Genomic DNA, 18815 nt, shown 5'->3' on the forward strand with positions numbered 1-18815 from the left:
TCTCAGCAGTTTTTCACGATCCCCACCCCGTCCGGGCTGGGGTGCTGAGCATAAAATGGTGTACTCAAGATCTTTCAATAGTTTGTTATGCACAGCACGAAAGTGTCTTGCCACAGGGTAGTTATTATCACTGTTGACAATTGCTCTAATATGTTGTAAAATGCGCTTATGCACGGGCAATTTCGTACTACCTATATACTCGAGATTGCAGGTACATTTTAATGTATAAACTACAAATTCAGATCTGCAGGTCAAATATTCTCGAAAAAGGATAGGCACATTACTGAAAGCTGTCATGTAATGAGTACTATTTTTTGTAAAAGTGCAAGCGCGGCAAGAAGTACACTTGAAATCCTGTTTTGCTCAACCAGGTCTTTTTGGGAATAACCTCAGGTGTAGGTCTATCTAATACATCGCGCATTGAAGTAGCCCTCCTAAAAGTTATATTAGGTGTACTAGGCAAAATAGGGCCCAAAATTACATCTGTCAACACAATTGGCCACTCATTACAGATAATACGTCAGATTTTTCGTTCTTGCGCACAGAAAGTTGTGATCAGTCTAACCGAACATTCTGATCTAGTGTTTTCAGTACTTCTGGGCGCAAGAAGGGATTTGCGCTCTACTGATCTAGCTTTAATTAGAGCCTGGTCCAATAAAGACCTAGAGTAACCCCTATTTAAGAACCGATGTATAGATTGATTTAAACAAAGGTCCAATGAATCTTTGTCACTGCAGATACGTATGAACTCCCCATAGGGAATGCTTTTAATAGTATGTGCAGGATGGGCGCTCCGAGCATGTAAAATTGAGTTGCCCGCTGTGGATTTACGATGGAGTCGGGTCTCTAGTTTATTATCTTTGATGAACATTTGCACATCTAGAAATTCAGCAACATCTGTACTTATGGCAGCAGTGAATTTCAAATTAAGTGTGTTGATGTTAAGATCTGCTATATATATATATATGTGTGTTTTCATATATAATGTTGTTTATAGATTCCTGGGTCCCAGCACATGGCCTGGAATATTTAGTACTTATGACTTTGAGGATACCCCTGGAAGAGAACTAGGATTACAGGTAAGTAACTTATCCTTCTGGGCCCTATATTGCAGCTGTTTGCCATTGAAAGCATGAGTAAATGTTGTTCAAGGAATAGTTATGATATGTGAAAGGCATTCTGGGTTACAGACGTGGATGCACACAAAGCCACACACCCCTGAATTCCACTTTAGTTTTCAGAAAAAGCTAGGCATGTTTGGGTTCTGTTAGTGCTGACTGACTCCGGGCCTGGTTACTGCTGTCATTCCCATGGACAGTGAGAGGAAGGTGGGTGTTTCTAGACATAGATATGACATTTTCAGGGAATTTTCTTTAGTAGACCCTAGTGGGATCCTTGCAAGAAACTCAACCCTGGTAGATCATGTGTCAACTCCAGCATATTCTATTCCTTTTCCTTATAGAAATTTAGGGTAAATCTGTGCGGGTCGCCAACTTTTTATGTTTGCAGGGCATTCTGGGGAAGGAAATGTAGTGAAAATCATGCAAGCCACACCACCCTGGACTCCCCCAGGTGTTCAGATGTCAGAAATGTTATGGGTGGTTGGTTTCCATGGGTGCTGACCCGCTCCGGGCTTATATACCATAACTATTCTTTACCAAGAATTGATATGATTCAAAGCAAACATCTTGACATTGCCATGGTGAGCTTTTGGCCTTTTTATGTTTCGTTTCTATCGGGAGAAGTATAGGAAAGCAGCATAGTGGAGTATTATTTCTATTGAATTTCTCTCTTACTTTGGCTGCCATTTTGTACATTTAGAAAACGTCCATAAACTCCTTATGCAATGAGTAATTCCAAATTCAGTGTGGTAGGAATAATCCCTATTCCTAAACTCCAGATTCTTGGACCTCCTTAAAAAATGCCTAGCTTTTCTTTATACCCATTTTGTAGGTTTTGCCTCAGTGCAGTCTCATAGCTGCAGCATCACTGAAACAAAGCCTCATTGGATTAACATAGAAAAGGGCTGGTTGTATGTCTTTAGGCATAAGGCGCATTCAAAGATTCCCTGTACATCAGTGCCTGCACTGCCTCTCCCTTTCATTCAAGATGAATTGACAGAGGGCAGCATATTGTTCCACCATTGCCCCCATTGTGCTTGTTTTGGAAGCAGTAGTAGTCGTTAAGCAGACTTGTTCATTGTGACTAGGAGGCTAACCGGCTCAGTACAGTGCTGCGATTGTCCACCTGTGTGTGATGGTGCTGCAGTGAGCAGAAGAACTATTATGGATTAAACTCCGATCTGTTACTGGGGGTGAGTATTTGAAAAGTTTCATCACTCTATTCATCATCTTAATGTGTTTGCTGTGTTCGCCCTAAGTGGCCGGGGTATGCCCAGATGTGGGTCCCTTTCTCACTTTGCAACTGGGCTCAAGCTAGCCTGGTTGATGAGGAATGAAACTACGAAAAGGTATAAATACAAGTTTGGATTGGATGCTTCTCAGGTTGATCTGCGTGGTTTTATGTATCAACAGATCGCCCAACTCCGTCATAGTCACTGAACCTGTATTTAATGTATAAGCCACCCACCTCACTTTGACTGGCAAAGCACGAAGGTTGTTGTGGTAATCCAAGGTCACGTTCAGGGCTTTGCAGAAGTGCTGTTGTGGTAATGGTGGTGATTTGTCTCTGGTTCCCGTGACACTTGGCACTATGGCCTTACTGATACCACTGCTCCTGCATATCACTCTGCTGCTGTCTTGGTCCCACCTAGGAAACGTGCCCCATCAACAATTAAGTGCCCTAGGAACTCTAACTCTCCCCTGAAACATAAGCCTTCCTAAAAAACAATATGCACAACTCAGGAAACATAAGCAGTTAGGCAAAAGCGCCCCCTTCCTGATTCCCCCAGATAATAGACAGCACCCAAGAAAAATTAAACCATGTTTGGACCCCTAAAAATATCATCCATGAGTGAGAGTCTCAGCAGCAGGATTTCCCAGGAAGTTCCCCAGCCCCCCCAAAGTAAAAAGAAACACCAAAAGTCTGACCCTCACTCCGGAAAGCATGCATAATATTTGCTGCCTTTGTAAATTCTGAGCGTACAAAAGGGGATGGTGATGGAGGTAGTATCTGAACCAATCAAACACTCACACCCAGTTAATCGAGGGTTTGATTTTGCTCAAAACGCTCCGTCCATCATCCCCTTTGGTATCGCTTTGTAAATTCTGAGGCAGTTGAAAAAGTAAATATTGCTCATTACCCGGGTACAATAGTGTAAATCTCCAACAATATGCAGGCCTTGGCATGATGGTTGTAATCCCTGCAATATGTTCACCGTGACACAAATAAGGAAATCCCAAGCATGTTGTGGTAATCCTGATTTGATGGTGTCAAAACTAGATTATTTTGAATGCACTGTGTTAGGCAGGTTAGAAAAGACCCACTGCAAGTGAACGTATGTAATGGGTGTGGTAGTGTACATGTTTAGCTAACCTCTTATTAACCCAGATCAATAGGATAGGCGAATGGACAAGGCAAAACAGATGCCATTTTTTAAATGGTTTTCATGAACTAGATTTTACCTCCTGAATCGATGCATGGTCTAAACAAAAGGAAAAATCATTATAAGCCACAGGTCAGTTAATCACTATGCCTATCACATGTTTTTGAACAACTGACAAACACTGTCTATAGCTATATAGCCAGAAAAGTCTGCTGAACATAGTGGCATAGCACTTGTATTACTTTGATCAGTCGCCAGTACAAAAGAAAAGTGATCATCAATTTCTTCGGGAAAAACAATGGATAATCTATTCGAGACCCCTTACTAAATTAAAACTTTAGTCTACTTTTCAGAAATGTGTAGGTGTCTGGGGTCACACCTCTGTTCCCCACAAATTTCAAGTAGAAAGAATCCACCAAAACAAATATTGACCTCCACTTAGAAAATTGCAAACACTATGGGTAAAAACGTTTTATTTATTTTTTTACAACTTTGCTTGTTCTGAAAGCTGGGTAGAAGGTCACCTTAGCACAGAAAATATTTTGTTGATGCCATTTTTATAAATGTCCCAGAACTGACCATGTTGGAGGGCAGAGAGAGGGATCTTTTATGGGGAAAATGTTATGAAGGCTTACATGCGAACTGCTGCAAATAACAGAAGAAAGCTTGACACTTTTTTGGGAGTGAGGAGTGTTAAGAGGTTGTGAATGTCACTTATTTAAACATAGGTTATTATTCGTGGTCGTAATTCAATTCTGGAACAAGCAGGAGGTAGCTAAATGTTCACCAAACTTGTTTCATGATTTGAGGAGATATGCCCAGGTGTACCTGATTGTGTAGACCAGATGGACAGCTCTTACGGCTGTTGTGATGCGATCAGAGGGTTCGTATGAAATAAGGTCTGCAGATGCCCTGAAACCAGTCCCAGGATGCTTTGTTTCCGCTCCAGGGAGGACCTGGCTTGGCAGTTCGGGCTGGACTGTTCCCACAAAGAACAGGGTCAAGACTGATTTGGATATGGCTGGGTCCAAACTGGGGTGGTGTGATGAGCAAAAGAATGATGGATTAAACCCAGATCCTTGTGACTGGGGGTGAATTTTGCAATCTTCAGCATTCCATCCATCAATTGTTTGTTTTGCGCAGATGTCTAAACCAAAGCTGCTTTCCTCCCTAATGTGGTGGCCTGCCCACATTTGGTACCAATGGTTTCTTCACATGACTCCACAATCTCCCCTAACTTCAAGAGTATATCTTCATTTATTGACTTAAAACATACTGACTTAACTTGACTCCTCCTATCTTTTATTTAAACATTTCAGGTAAATATATGAAGGTCATAAACCAAGTTAGAATGTATTCCTTGAGAGAAACATAAAATGTAAATATTTTTGCATTGGTGCGAGTATGCTGGTACATCCATTCCATGTTTTCCAACAAAATATATAGCCGTAGTAGTGGCCAAGTGTGAACCTGCAATCTGAGTGCACGTGTGGACAATTTCAAGGTAGAGCAGATTATTGTCAGAACCATGCAGCTTGGGTCTTTAAAGATTTTTCATAATGCTAAAATTGTTCCAATCCCAGAACATAAGAAGATGGGTCAGTTGTGGAATGTTACATGGATGGCTTTCTCCGGCGAAAAGTAGGATGCTATTTATGGGAAAGGGGCTGTGAATATTATGTAAATTATTTAAATGATGCCCGCACAGGATACTGGGAGGTGGGGAGGGAAACTGATGTTTGACGAATAGCCCTAAACAAAATTAAATATCTATTGATAGATGTATCGTAAAGTTGATGTGTAATACTATTTTGACTATCGTGACACTTTCCAAATGTGTTTGTCTTCTGAGGATTGCCTTCTCGTTCTGCTACTAAAGATCTTGTCCACAGGGTGTTTGGGAAAAGTCTAGAGTGTTGTTTGGTGTATATAACATGTTAAATAAAATGTCAAATCTATTTTAAGAAACTGCTTTCACATGTCCTATGTAAATAAATAAAAATACAATGAATTAAAAACTAAAAAGGTACTGAAACCTTGAGTTGTAAACAAATTTGTAGGGGAGGAGACAGTTGAACGGCAGCTTGTCTCCTGTCATGTTTGTCTGGACTCTTCTGTGCAATGAACATGACTGAAGGAGCATTAGTGATTGAGTGTATACGTTTGTTTCATTGCTTTAAGATTGTGTGACTGACTTTGAAATATGTGGTGCTGTGTTGGCTGAGCTGTTCAAGCTGCTCCTAGCTGATCTGGCCTGTGGACGTTTTAGAGCATCTGGATTATCCAGTATTGAGGTATCGTTCGTAGATACACATGCCTGAATCATTCCCATCTTCGAGATGGGAGTCCCACTGTAACAGAATCAAGCAGTATTTAAATAATGCCATAGGCTATAATGGCCTTGAGACATGTTTTACATTGCCTATATGTCCTTTTAAAAAAAGGACCAAATGTTGAATGCAGCTAATCGGCTGCCAGCACCCTTTAGAACCTTCCCAGCAGAGGCTGTTTCCCTAAGATTTTTACCACACACAGTGTGTGATGGGAGTCTCCCTACGTTCTACTCCGTTTCTTATGGAATTTTCCTGATGATTGATCTTTTCAACATTTCGCATAGGAAAGGCCTCTTCCGCCCATGTAGGACCTGTGGCCGGAAGCGAGTCCATTTGGATGATCCACATAAGGACTGTATTTACTGCTTCCATACCTCTCATGAGGTAAGACCATGCAAGATCTGTCTGAACTATTCTTCTAAAACTCAGAGGGACAGAGCGGACGCTGCTTGTGTGGCACCAGTCCACCAAGCAACAGATGTCTTCTGCAGAAGACCGTTATAGCTCATCCAGACCGCACAAAACATCCAGGTCACAGGATGATACCCCTGGTGAGGACAGGAAATAACCTCAAATCCTCCCAGAAGAGCAAAGGAAGGAAAACACCTTTAAGTCTCCTAGGAGCCTACAACATCCGTCCCCACCTCTCCGGTGGGAAAGTAAAAGGAACGTCCTAGAGCCTCATCTACAGATTCTACAGGGGGAAAAAAACAAAACCCCATCGTCGACGAAAACTAGATCGCCAACAGTGACCGGTACCACAGTTACATTGTCTGCTCCGTCTGCGGTAGGAATGGTGATGATGATGAGCATTTCTGGACCCATACAGTCGATAATAGTATCATCGTCGACGTCCTTGACGGCGAAGACTTAGTCGATAAAGAAGGCGCCGTTGACCAGCACTTCGCCATCAACAAGCACCCTTTCGAGCACCCAGTCATATCTTCAGAACTTTTGAAATGACATTCAAGCATATGCGTCTTTTAGATCACTACAAAAGCATTAAAAAAATCTGGTGATAAATGAGACAGAACAAATCACTCCAGTTTTTGGATTGCAGTCATTATTTTCATTTTCAAACTCATGCCTTCCCTCTGAGTTTGAAACCCCATAGTTTAAGGGCTTGTTTGTATGGCAAAGGTTATTCTACCCCTACACAAAATAAGTACGAGAAAGGATTGTGGATGTAAAATTAAGCAGAAGTAACTTTGATATTTTCTACAGCTTTTTAAACTTTGTGTCTGTCTGATTCAAGGCGTTTCTTCATTATTTCACTCTGTTTAGAAATTCAAACATCAGTTTTTGTAAACCTTTCTCTTTAATGATGTTCATGTGATTAAAAGTGGTATCTTTTTGTTGTTTTGATGTGTATCAAGAGAATTTGTGTTGGTTAACACGGACTACATTTAATTACATCTTTAGACATGTGTTTTTACCTGTATTTTCTAACTTGCAGTGGATAATGGATGTGCTGGTATGTAACGGATTGGGAATTTACTGTGGGATGAAGACTTTGAAGTGGCTTTCAATGAAACCTTATAAATGGCAAGGACTTTGGCACATTCATACATATAGGTAGGTGACTTCCTAATATTGCTCATAAGTGACTATTAGTTTTTGTGCTTGTCTATGCATAAAATATGAATTGTGTTCATGACCACTACACCCTAGTGAACAAGAAGCTGGACCAACAGAGAAAATATTCCCCTCAAAAGTTGTTCAACACCTTTTTACCTCTATTGAGCCAGTGCAGAAAGTAGCTCATTTTGCACATGGGTCAGCCCCCTGGTGAACATCGAGTCTCTGTAGTTGCATCACAACACTGCTGGTTTCCTACTCTCCTGGCAGGACTCAGGCCCACCTCTATTGATTTGACCATTGTAAATACTCATCCTATATAATAAATGACTTTTCCAGTCTCTGTTAAATATTGATTAAAGAAGTCTAGCATCAGATCGGAATACCGAGGTAAAAACATTACCAACATTTAAATACTGTGTGGTGCCTGGAGAAATATGATTTCATTTGAAATATAAAGTATAAGGCCCTGATTATATGTTGAGGCATTAATTATCGCCCCTGAAAAATAACTATACCACAGGGTACGTTATGTATTGGGTACAATAAATAACAGCTAACATGAGCATTTGGGGAATAATAACATGCTGATTTTGGTGTTTAATAAACCAAATCTGCATGTACTGTAAATGCTGTATGTTTCCCCCTGTTAGATTTAGGTAGGTTTGACCTGTCGAAGTTTAGCTAATGTTGGGTTACTTAACGCACCCAATATTTATCGGCTGCGTTAACTAAAACCAAACTCCTAGTTCCGTCCTGCACGCATAGATCGAAACTAACCACCCAACTTTTAATAGGGCCCCTATTGTTTATTCTCCAGTCTTATGGTTTATCCTCCACCAATATTTTTGTCTGGATCTATTAGTGTATGAGCTTTTAGGATGACCTAAACATTTGTATTTTGGTTACTTAGTGGAAGGATTTTTCTGTAGACAGTTAAACACGTCTCTTTGCACTATGGGCCTTATTACGACTTTGGCTGTCCTACAGCGCCGCTGTCACTGCGCTGTTGTGCTGTCCACTGGAGTGCCGCCAAAGCTGTGGTATGCCCGCTGGGGCGGGTGGTGCTGCGGCATTGTCACTGCAGTGGGCTTCTAGGTTCATAGGAGAACCTAGCTTGTAGCCAGTCGCTGTGACAGCACTTGCAGCATGTTCCTGCACTGTTTGGCATACATGCCACACTGTGCAGGAACTGGGATGCAATTACAGGGGGGCACAACATGCCGCTCCCTGCATGCACACCCAGGACCAAATCCGTCAGCGGGCCCTATTAGGACCTCCTTAGTTCTCCGCAACCCTTTTCATGGCAGGCTCACCACCATGAAAATTGCTGTGAAAAGACAAATCAAAATATGCATGGTTGTGCTGGCAGCTGCACTGCCAGCATATTCATGGCGGTTGTAGAGTGGCTGCTCAGCGAGATACCTGATCCTGGCGGAGCTGGTGGTCCGACTGCCCCACTCTTAATCCTGTGGGCTTACCCGCAGTATGGCGGTGATCGGACCTCCACCACAAGTACGGCGTATCTATGGACCGCCGTACTTGTAATAAGGCCCTGAGTCAGTGTCTTGTTAAACAATCGTTGCCAAAGTTAGGCTTTAACCCCTTCGCTGCTGGCCCGTTTCCGCCGCTGTGCGGTAAACAAATGAACAGGGGCGGGCCATGACGAACCCCAGCCGTCATCAGCACACGAGCACCGTAGTGCATGACGGCTGGGGTTCGTCATCAGCATACAAGGGGTTAATATGCAAACGCATTGAACTCTAGGCGAGCACAAGGGCACACTTGTACGTCCCTATGTTTAGATATGTTGGCATATTAAAGTGAGACCTGTTTGCTTTGCCAGTGCTTGTTTATAATGGATGATTTTCAATTAGTTTTGTCCTTCATGTGGAAAATGTTTTCCAATCCTGTTTAAAAGGGTTTCAGGACCCCATGCATTGATGAGACTATTTAGTTTTTATGAACTTAATGAAGATACGCATGATAGAGAACTGGTGTTACAGGTAATTAACTGTTTCATGTGATCTTCTACCGTCAATAAATAAAATAACATTTTAATAGACCTATGTTATTGTCAGTAAAATGAAACAAAACACTGTTTAATTTTGTGATTAAGGCTGTCAAGAACTTCATTTTACTGGTTTATACTGAGGGCTTTCATCATCCACATATTTTGTTTAACAGCTACAGCTGAACGGGATTACTCAGGTTTCTGAAATTTCTTTAACACAGGTACCACTATTGTACTGGAATCTTCCATTTGCATATGAAAAAGCAGCATAGAGTGTGTGTGTGTGTGTGTGCGTGTGTGTGTGTGTGTGTGTGTCTCTCTCTCTCTCTCTCTCTCTCTCTCTCTCTCTGTGTTTTGTGTCTGTGTGTGTGTGTGTCTGTCTGTCTGTTTCTCCACCAGTAGTGCCAGAGGGTTGAGAATCTACCCTGCATTCACTTTGTACTTTGAAGTCTCCATGTCGCAAAAGGTTTTTAATTCCCAAAGAGGTTTTCTTTTGTCCTGTTGAATTATGTACACTTTTGCTAGTCCATGTTGTACTCTGAACTAACAAAGCAAATGCAGTGTTCACATACTTGGTTGTGTTTTGTTTGCAGAGGAAAAATGAAGAGAATCGCCTTTCAGTTCACACCGTACAGCTGGGTTAAATTTGAATGGAAACCTGCATCTAACCTTCGTAGATGGTTAGCCGTCTGTGGCATCATTTTTGTAGTAAGGAATGTTACTAAATGTTACTAAATAATATTGACAAGTTTATCATTACTGGGCAGTACTTTGAATGTGATAGTTTGAAAAGTGCTATGTTTCTGTCCCTTTCCATTTACTTTTAAAACAAAAGTATTTGTAGCAAACCTCGCCATGGGATATACTCCTACTATGGGTGCATCATGTTTTGGTTTAAAGATAGTAAAGAGACCGAATGTCTCTTTACTCTGGGACACCACCACATCACTCTGGGACACCACCACATCACTCTGGGACACCACCACATCACTCTGGAACACCACCACATCACTCTGGGACACCACCACATCACTCTGGGACACCACCACATCACTCTGGGACACCACCACATCACTCTGGGACACCACCACATCACTCTGGGACACCACCACATCACTCGGGGGACACCACCACATCACTCGGGGGACACCACCACATCACTCGGGGACACCACCACATCACTCGGGGACACCACCACATCACTCGGGGACACCACCACATCACTCGGGGACACCACCACATCACTCGGGGACACCACCACATCACTCAGGGATACCACTCAGGGGCACCACCACATCACTCTGGAACACCACCACTCTGGAACACCACCACATCACTCTGGAACACCACCACATCACTCTGGGACACCACCACATCACTCTGGGACACCACCACATCACTCTGGGACACCACCACATCACTCTGGGACACCACCACATCACTCTGGGACACCACCACATCACTCTGGGACACCACCACATCACTCAGCCCAACCACATCATCACTCAGCACCACAACAGCACTGTCCTTGCTTGCGACCAACAAGCATTGCCATAGCCAATAGGACTTGCATTCGAAAAATGTAAGCTATTGGTTTTGTGAGTAACAATGCTATTCATTTATATATTTTCAAAACCAACACATATTAAAAAAAATGTTTATTTACAATACCAATAGCTCACACTTTCCTAATGCGAGACCTATTGCATTGCAAATGCTTGTTAAACTCCTGGAGGCCGTCAACCTGGGTCCCTGCTTCATAGCGTATGCGACGCTACTGTATACGGATTTAACCGCCTCGGTTTGTGCAGCCGGATGCTGCTCCGCCCCCTTTCCCATCTGTAGGGGTGCGTGCCAGGTGTGCCCCCTATCCCCGCTCCTATTCGCCTTAGCTATAGAGCCTCTAGCTGCACGGTTGCGCCAAGACCCCCTCATTAGGGGACTGGATTGGTCGCTGGAGCATTCCTACAGAATTGCACTTTACGCAGATGACGCCCTGTTCTTCATGTTAGACCCGTGTGCCTTAGGGCCTCGTGTCCTCCCAATTCTCGGTATCTTTTGGGAGACCTCCGGTTTCTTTGCCAACCCATCAAAATCTATGCCGTTTCCTATCCACGGCGAACAGAGGTGCCAAGCTTGGGCCTCTGAGCTGAGTATCGCAAAAACAGGCTTTAAGTATCTGGGGGTCTATATCTCATGATGTCCTACCGTTGGCTGGACGCACAACATTGCTCCACTACTCCCGGCCGTTTGCGATGCAACGACGATTTGGTCCCAACTACCCCTATCATTGTACGGCAGATCTGCAATTTTTAAAATGGTGTCCCTACCGCGACTACTCTATAGACTCCAGAATTATCCATACCCTATTCCCCCCATTGTGGTTTACCCAACTCCATGCACTTTTGAATAGATTACCTTGACAGGGGGCGCGGTTCGTGCGGCTCTTTCAACATGTACACAGTCCTCCTATTGTGGGGGTATCGCGGCTGAAGACGTTTGCGTGTACTACTATGCCTCGCACCTCCTGGTGATTAACGAGTGGTGGTACAGTTCCCAGACAGACCCGGCCTACGCCGTGGAACGGATTGCCATGGTGGGCTTCTCCTTTGCTCCATTTCTTATACATCAGCTCTTCCCTGGATGCACTTGCTCCGGCTTGCTGGATAGTCATCCAGACATGGAGGCAGGTGGTTAGGTCCAGGGCTGGTGAGATAAGCTGACGGGCGCCACTTTCCTCTGGCAGGGTACTCATTTATGGCCAGGCTTGGCGCTCGTGAGATTCCACAGGTGGGACCTTCTTGGTATATCTACGCTTGGGGACATTATGCAGGGGACCACACTTAAATCCTTTCAAAGGCTGCAGGCTGATTTTAACCTCCACAAATCGCACTGCCATCGCTATCTGGAGGTTAGTCACACCCTGACCCCCCTGATTCGGCAGCTAGAGTCTCTAACAGACTTACACCCCCTGGAGGGGTGCCTGCCGTTGGGTGATCTTGGGGCCACCAAATTCGGCAAATTTACCAGATGCTCAATACACATTCCAAGACCACTATTAATAAAACCCAGGAAGCATGGGTAGCTAATCTGCCGGCCCTCACAGATGACTGGGCAGAAGCTATGCTGCTGTGTACCAGATATAGACTAATCCAATTTAAATCACTCCAAAGGGTATATTATACTAGTCTTCGGCTTTGGAGAATGGGGGCAATCCAATCCCCGGTCTGTCTTCGATGCGATGCAGACTAAGGGTCATTCATCCATATGGTGTAGGGCACTGCAGCTATTCTGGTCCAGCGTGTTGTCTTGCTTAGGTCGTGTCCTGGCGTGGGATATCCCATCCGATCCCAGACTGGCGCTTTTAAATAGCACTGAAGATATTGAGGGGGATTGGTACAAGAGACACCTCTTATTTTTGGGCCTCACCTTACCTAAATGCGACATAGCGCAGCATTGGAAGGACGCATCGCCACTGAGCGTAAATAACTGGAAGAAAGCACTGGACAGGTGCATGTCTGCAGATATTGTGGTTTTTCAGGCGGGGGTGTCTCCAGAAGCATGGGAAGATTTGGTCTTAGTGGACCCCGTACAGAGGTATAGATCTGGCTCCAATGTCTCAGTCCGCCACTCGTGATCCTATTGAAGGATTGGTGGTGAATAATTTACCTGTCTAATGTATTGATGTTATAGACGTGGCTGAGAATTACCTTGCTTATACATGCAATGTTTCCTAAGTATGTACGGTGCACATTAGGGGGGTGGGAGGTTACATGTTTTTCCTGGTCTGATGTTCTGCAGACTGTTGGGGAGGGGGTGGTTTCAAACGGTACCCAGAGCCATTATTTTCTGCACTTCCTCTGTACTTTGCTTGTCAGGCTCTGCCCCTCTGGTACGCTGAAAATTCAATAAAATATGTTAACAAATATTTTTTTTTTTAAAGCTGGAAGACCTCATCTTGGGAATGGTTAACATCTTGAGTGATGAATGGCTTCACTGGCTGGAGCCAAAGGCACCACTCTAAAATATGGATCGTAGTGAGATGCCCATTGTGTTGACACTCTGCTTTGCATCGGCCAGAAGCTATGGCAGTTCAGTCCCAACTAAACCAGTCACTCCATGCAATTTGAGCAGTTGCAGGAGTATAGGAAAATGTAGGAAATTAAATACAAAGATCTAACAAGTCTTTTGTGTTTTTGCCTCTTCATCATGTATTGTTAGGATTATCCATTTTACCCCGTAGGGCAGTGACTGTCCCTGAGGAGAATAATGTAAAAGGAGTAATTTAGCACTCTGTGTTCTCCTCGGGGTGGTGTCAGTTTCCAGGGGTGATTAAAATATAAGGAGTGGTGGCGCTCAATATTTCCCCCAGAGTGTTCTCCAGGCCAGTTCACAGGGACATGAAAATAAAAGGAGTACAGTGGCACTCCATGTTCTCTTTCACGGAATTCTCATTTAGACATAATCACTAAATAGTCCTGCCCTGGAATCCTGGACTATTTAACAAATTATACAAGCCACTTTGTACATATGCACAACGGCATAATACCTTTCAGTAGAAAGGAGCTGCAAAATAATGAAAGTAGCTTATAATGGGCTCAAACATTTAATTCAATTGCAATTTATAAAAACAATTTATAAAAACAATTCAATGTCGTAAAGTAGTCGCCAGTTAAGTGAAACGTACTAGAGAACATCTTATATAGACCTTTTTTTAAAGGAAAACAAAAGGGAATAAGGGGCAGTGTTTGCAGATAGACTGCAATGTAAAAGCATACAAAAAGTGACACTGCCTTTAAGCGCCTCACTGTTCCCACTGTATCCCATCATGCCACAAAATGTGGGAGGGATAGACTTCCTGCATCTACCAGGCGTTTCAGTATGTAGAGGGACACACTGTCGCCCTGTCCCCCGGAGCAATGTGATCAAGAATGAATCCAGTAATTTAAAAAAAGTATGCAGGATAAGGCGGGGAAGACTAGTAAAATAATAGAGAAAACGAGGTAAAACTGCAATTTTGACCAAAGCCTCACAATCCATCACAGACATCGGTAAAGATGACCAAAACATGGTATGGCCTTGAAGCACTTGGATCGCTTGCCCAGATTTGCATTATGCAGATCTATAGGAGAATTATATTTGTTGATTCCTAAATATCAAAGAGTGACAATTTTGAACAACAATTTGGGGTTTATCAGTGAATGGAGAAGATGCCTGCAAGTTTGTTGTAGAGGAAAAATACAGGACTTGCCATATTCACCTTGAGGCCTGAGAGGATCGCAGATTTGGTGAGAACCTGTATTATGGTGGATAAGTTGAGGTTTGCGTTGCAAGCAAACAGAAGACAGTTGTCAGTGTATAAGCATACCTCGTATCTGTATACCCCAGGTTACCCCTTAGATGTACAGACAGACTGCCAAGGACGCTATAGTCATGGCGAATCCCAGATATGAAGGGGGGCTACTCTGTCAGGGCAGAGCTACATTTCCTGGTCTATACCTGAACGGGGGGTGGGGGGTTTGATCAGAATATGAAATACAAATCCATTTACTCCAATAGATGCCTATACCAAATAGTCACAGCACCCCATGCATATAAACTTAATAGAAGGAATCAAACAATTTCTCTAGATCCACTGCTAATTCAGAAGGCTTTGTGAAATTGAGGAGCCGATTCGCCCCTAACATGCCACAATCTATAAATATTGAGGGAAGCGTTAAAATCCAGTATGAAGCCAGCCTGGTCTTCATGGTTTGTTCAGTAATTATAGTAGTAGGCGACCTGATAGAAGTTTAGTTAAGATCTTATAGTTTGTGGGTAAAATGGACAGTGGGCGGTATGTGCTAAGTCAGGTCTTTATGTGGCTTCAGTAAATTGAAGAGAAGTGCTCCATTGAGGGTTGGGGAAGAGAACGTCATGAATAAATGGCGTTATATAGTGTTATTAATTTGGGAGCTTGGGTGGGGTCAAATTGGGGGTAACATTTGCAGGCCATCAGTGCCAAGGACCGTGGCCAGAGCAAGTCCTTCTGGAGCGGTAGGATCTCTTGAGTTGTGGTAAGCGCATCGAGGGATGTTTAGGCCTCCTGAGATAAACTGGGCAGGAAGATACGAGCAACAACTATATAAAATGACTTTTAAGAAGCCTCATATGCATCCATTCCCTTTATCCAATCCGCAATTGTTTGAGTAGTAGGTGTTCTCCATCGTCTTGCAATGTCTGTGTTTGCCACAAGCAGGCCTATGACTATGAAGTGTTTGAGACTAACTTGGGCACCCCCACACTTCTCAGTACAAATATAGCAGGGGTTATGGTATAACCTATGATTTTACTGAGTTTGTTGTGCATTCTTGTCCAATATTTTGTAATGAGACATCAGCTCTAAACCTTTAGAAGAATCCAGCACCTTCCGTAGAGCATCTCTGACAGTGATTGTCAGATTTGCATCCGATTTGGCACAGATTTTGTGGGTCATATGTTCAGTGGAAGCATTTAAATTGTATTATAGCAGTCTGTCTTATATTTCTAGACATCTGTCCACCATTCAAATCTATCCATGAAGCCCCAAGTAACCCAGGTTGTCTCCTCGTGCTTTGTACCATGAGGTGGCTTAAAAAGATCCTATGGGTACTTCCTTCCCAGGTTATGATTCTGACTAGGCAGGATTATGGAAACATCCTTTATCTGGGAGATAAGACTGTGATCAAACGCCTTCAGGTGATGTAGAATTCCGCGCTAGACTCTTGTTCTGGCTCCCTAAACACTTGTGTGTGTCCGGCCTTCTTCATGACCATCGGATTGAGTTTAAGGCACTGTGCTATATGTATAAATCTAATCGTGCATAGGTCCTCAGTATCTAAAAAACCTTGTCAGCCCCTCCCATTCTTCCTGCACCCTGAGCTCAAGCAACACTCTGTTTTTACAGTTCCTGGAGTCAATCGAGTCCGGATGGGCAGCCGCTGCTTCTCGACACTTGGTCCCAGATTGTGAAACTCTCTTCTGGAATCCCTATGACTCTGCACCTCCCCACTGGCCTTCCTCAGGAAGCTAAAACGTGGTTGTTTTAATCCTCCACTTCATTCCGATGAGCTTAAACCTGGCTAATTCCAGTATCATTCCTGTAGCTGATTAGTCCTTCACCTAAGCGCTGGGAACCTCTATTGGCACCTACACGCTATATAAAACTGCAATAATAATGGTTGCAATAGACCTTCAGTATACCTACTTCCACATTCACACAATAAGGATTCATCTTCTATTCTGACATTTTGTAGTAGGCGGCAACCATTGCCAGTACGAAGTCCTACCATTCGGGCTAAAATCAGCTCCTCGAACATTTGCAAAGTGTGTGGCTGTCATTACAGCACATTTGAGCCAGATAATCTTTAACTAACCTTATTCAGATGATTGGTTAATAAAGGCTATATGTAAAAATGGGCAACCCAAAAAACCCTTGTGGGCTTGGGTAGATAAGTCTTGGGTAATAGTGCTAACAAGGGATATATTTAAAGATATGTTTAAATGAAGTTAATAGTTACTTCTGAGACATCTATTCATGATATCCAAAATCAATAAAAGACACAATTATCTATATAAATGAAATGAAAACGAATGAATCAATATAACTATGCGTATTTCTTAATTCATTTATATTGTATTCAGAAAATAAAAGTCACAATAGGGTTTCAAAAATAAGTATGTACTTCAAAGGCATTGATAACAGAACTGAAAGTTCTAGACGTTGGGGTTTCTCTAGTCATCAGTGCACAAATACCCTTATCCAAAATAAACAATATGGAGAACAAAGTGACGTAAATAATTAATTTACTCTCTTAATTTCTATGCAGGTAAGTACTTAATCAATAATAACTCAGATCGGAAAGAAAAAACCAGAGTCCGTGGTGTTAGAGTTTCTAAGGGTTTTATTCCTCAAAAAGGAATGGTCATGACCAGGATATCGGATTCTGACCACCACAGGGGTGTCAGAAGGGATAGAGCGCGCTGCATTTTATTGACAATACATAGCTTATATACTTAATTCATATCATAAGCAACAGTGCAGGAGGCGTAACAGTTGAGAGAAGACAAGATAACAGTATACACGTGGTACTAGTACGTAATCAAGAGGCGTGAACTGGAGGTGTGTGCTAGAAACGTCACTGATAGGTGACGCAAGTGGGTGGCACCAAGGGGTGGCGTTAACAGAAAAGTTGCAATGTCAGCAGAAATCGGAAGCTTGGATGCGCGCGCAGCTGCATGACGTGTGATTGGAGGGGTGCAGGGGACTTGACATTTACACTGACGGAAAGAGACAGAAGTCTGGCATGTCAGATCAACTTGTACTTCTATCATATCTGATATCTGATGTTTAGGAACCATATTATCTGGGCGGAAAGGTCTCTAGGGCAGAAGCTATTCTATGCTAACTGTGGATGCGTGTAGAAGTGCCTAAGTGTCTGCATGAGAAGCGTGGGGGCACGGGGCCTTCCATGGAAGCATGGTAACAGAGGCTATGAATTACTTGCACTGGGACGGGTCGGCCCTTTGGCTCTGCAGCTGGGGAGGATGTTTACTGAAGCTGGTAGGCAGGAATGCATTTTCGAGGAGCGGAACAGATAACTCGAAGGTTATAGTCAGTCTTGGCAGAAAGCAGGCTGAGCCGAGCGCGAGGGGCCGCGCTGGAAGTAAGTCAGAGTTCACGGGTACAGAGGCAGCCTGGGCTGAGGCTGTCATAGTGTGAAGCCAGAAAAAGAGGCTCGATGGCAGAAATTCAGGGCCTACTTTGCCATAGCAGAAAAACATGTAAAGTACACTACAAAAAGACGGTGGCATAGCATACTTAGGAATGGGCCATTTAATCCATTCATGGTGGATCTGAAAGAGGACAAGTTAACGTTGGACGCAAATGTATTTGCGTCTTCATAGCTGACACAGGAGGGAAGTTACATGCACTTTAAGCTGGTACATGGAGTCGGTGGGGTACGCGCTAGGGAACATAACATGACCAAAAATGTATATTTCCTCATTCCCTCCTTGTTCCCTACGGACCCTTCATGATATATCGATCCTCATGAATCGATCAGTTTGTTCTTGTAACATCATTTGTTCTTCTTTCTTTTGTTTACGTTTTGAGAGAAAACTGGAATGTTCAATACAAGAGGTGGCACACAGTCCACAAATCGCCGGCCCACACTGCAGGCACAGGCAGCAACTGAATACTAGGACTAGGCCAATGCCTAGGAAGGATAGGATCTTCCATCCCCAAGCTGTTAACGTTGTCCAGAACCAACCGGACCAAGTCCAGGTGCCTGGATTCTGATGTATCTGATTCGCAATTTTATGGAGACGTGTAATAGCTTGATATACAGATGGTGCGTTTTGTGGT

The 18815-nt window shown here is 43.3% G+C and overlaps 1 protein-coding gene across 1 annotated transcript in view; it reads left to right on the top strand.

Moving 5' to 3' along the window:
- The window catches only part of PTDSS2 (phosphatidylserine synthase 2), a 313173-nt gene that overhangs the window by 187638 nt on the left and 106720 nt on the right, over positions 1-18815 (top strand). Inside the window, exons 8-9 of the mRNA XM_086957848.1 lie at positions 7295-7413; positions 10024-10138. Coding sequence (XP_086813974.1) covers positions 7295-7413; positions 10024-10138 — 234 coding nt within the window. The remainder of the gene's footprint in view (positions 1-7294; positions 7414-10023; positions 10139-18815) is intronic.

This window comes from Lissotriton vulgaris, chromosome 2_1 (genome assembly GCF_964263255.1).
Source record: "Lissotriton vulgaris chromosome 2_1, aLisVul1.2, whole genome shotgun sequence".
Classification (NCBI taxonomy): domain Eukaryota; kingdom Metazoa; phylum Chordata; class Amphibia; order Caudata; family Salamandridae; genus Lissotriton; species Lissotriton vulgaris.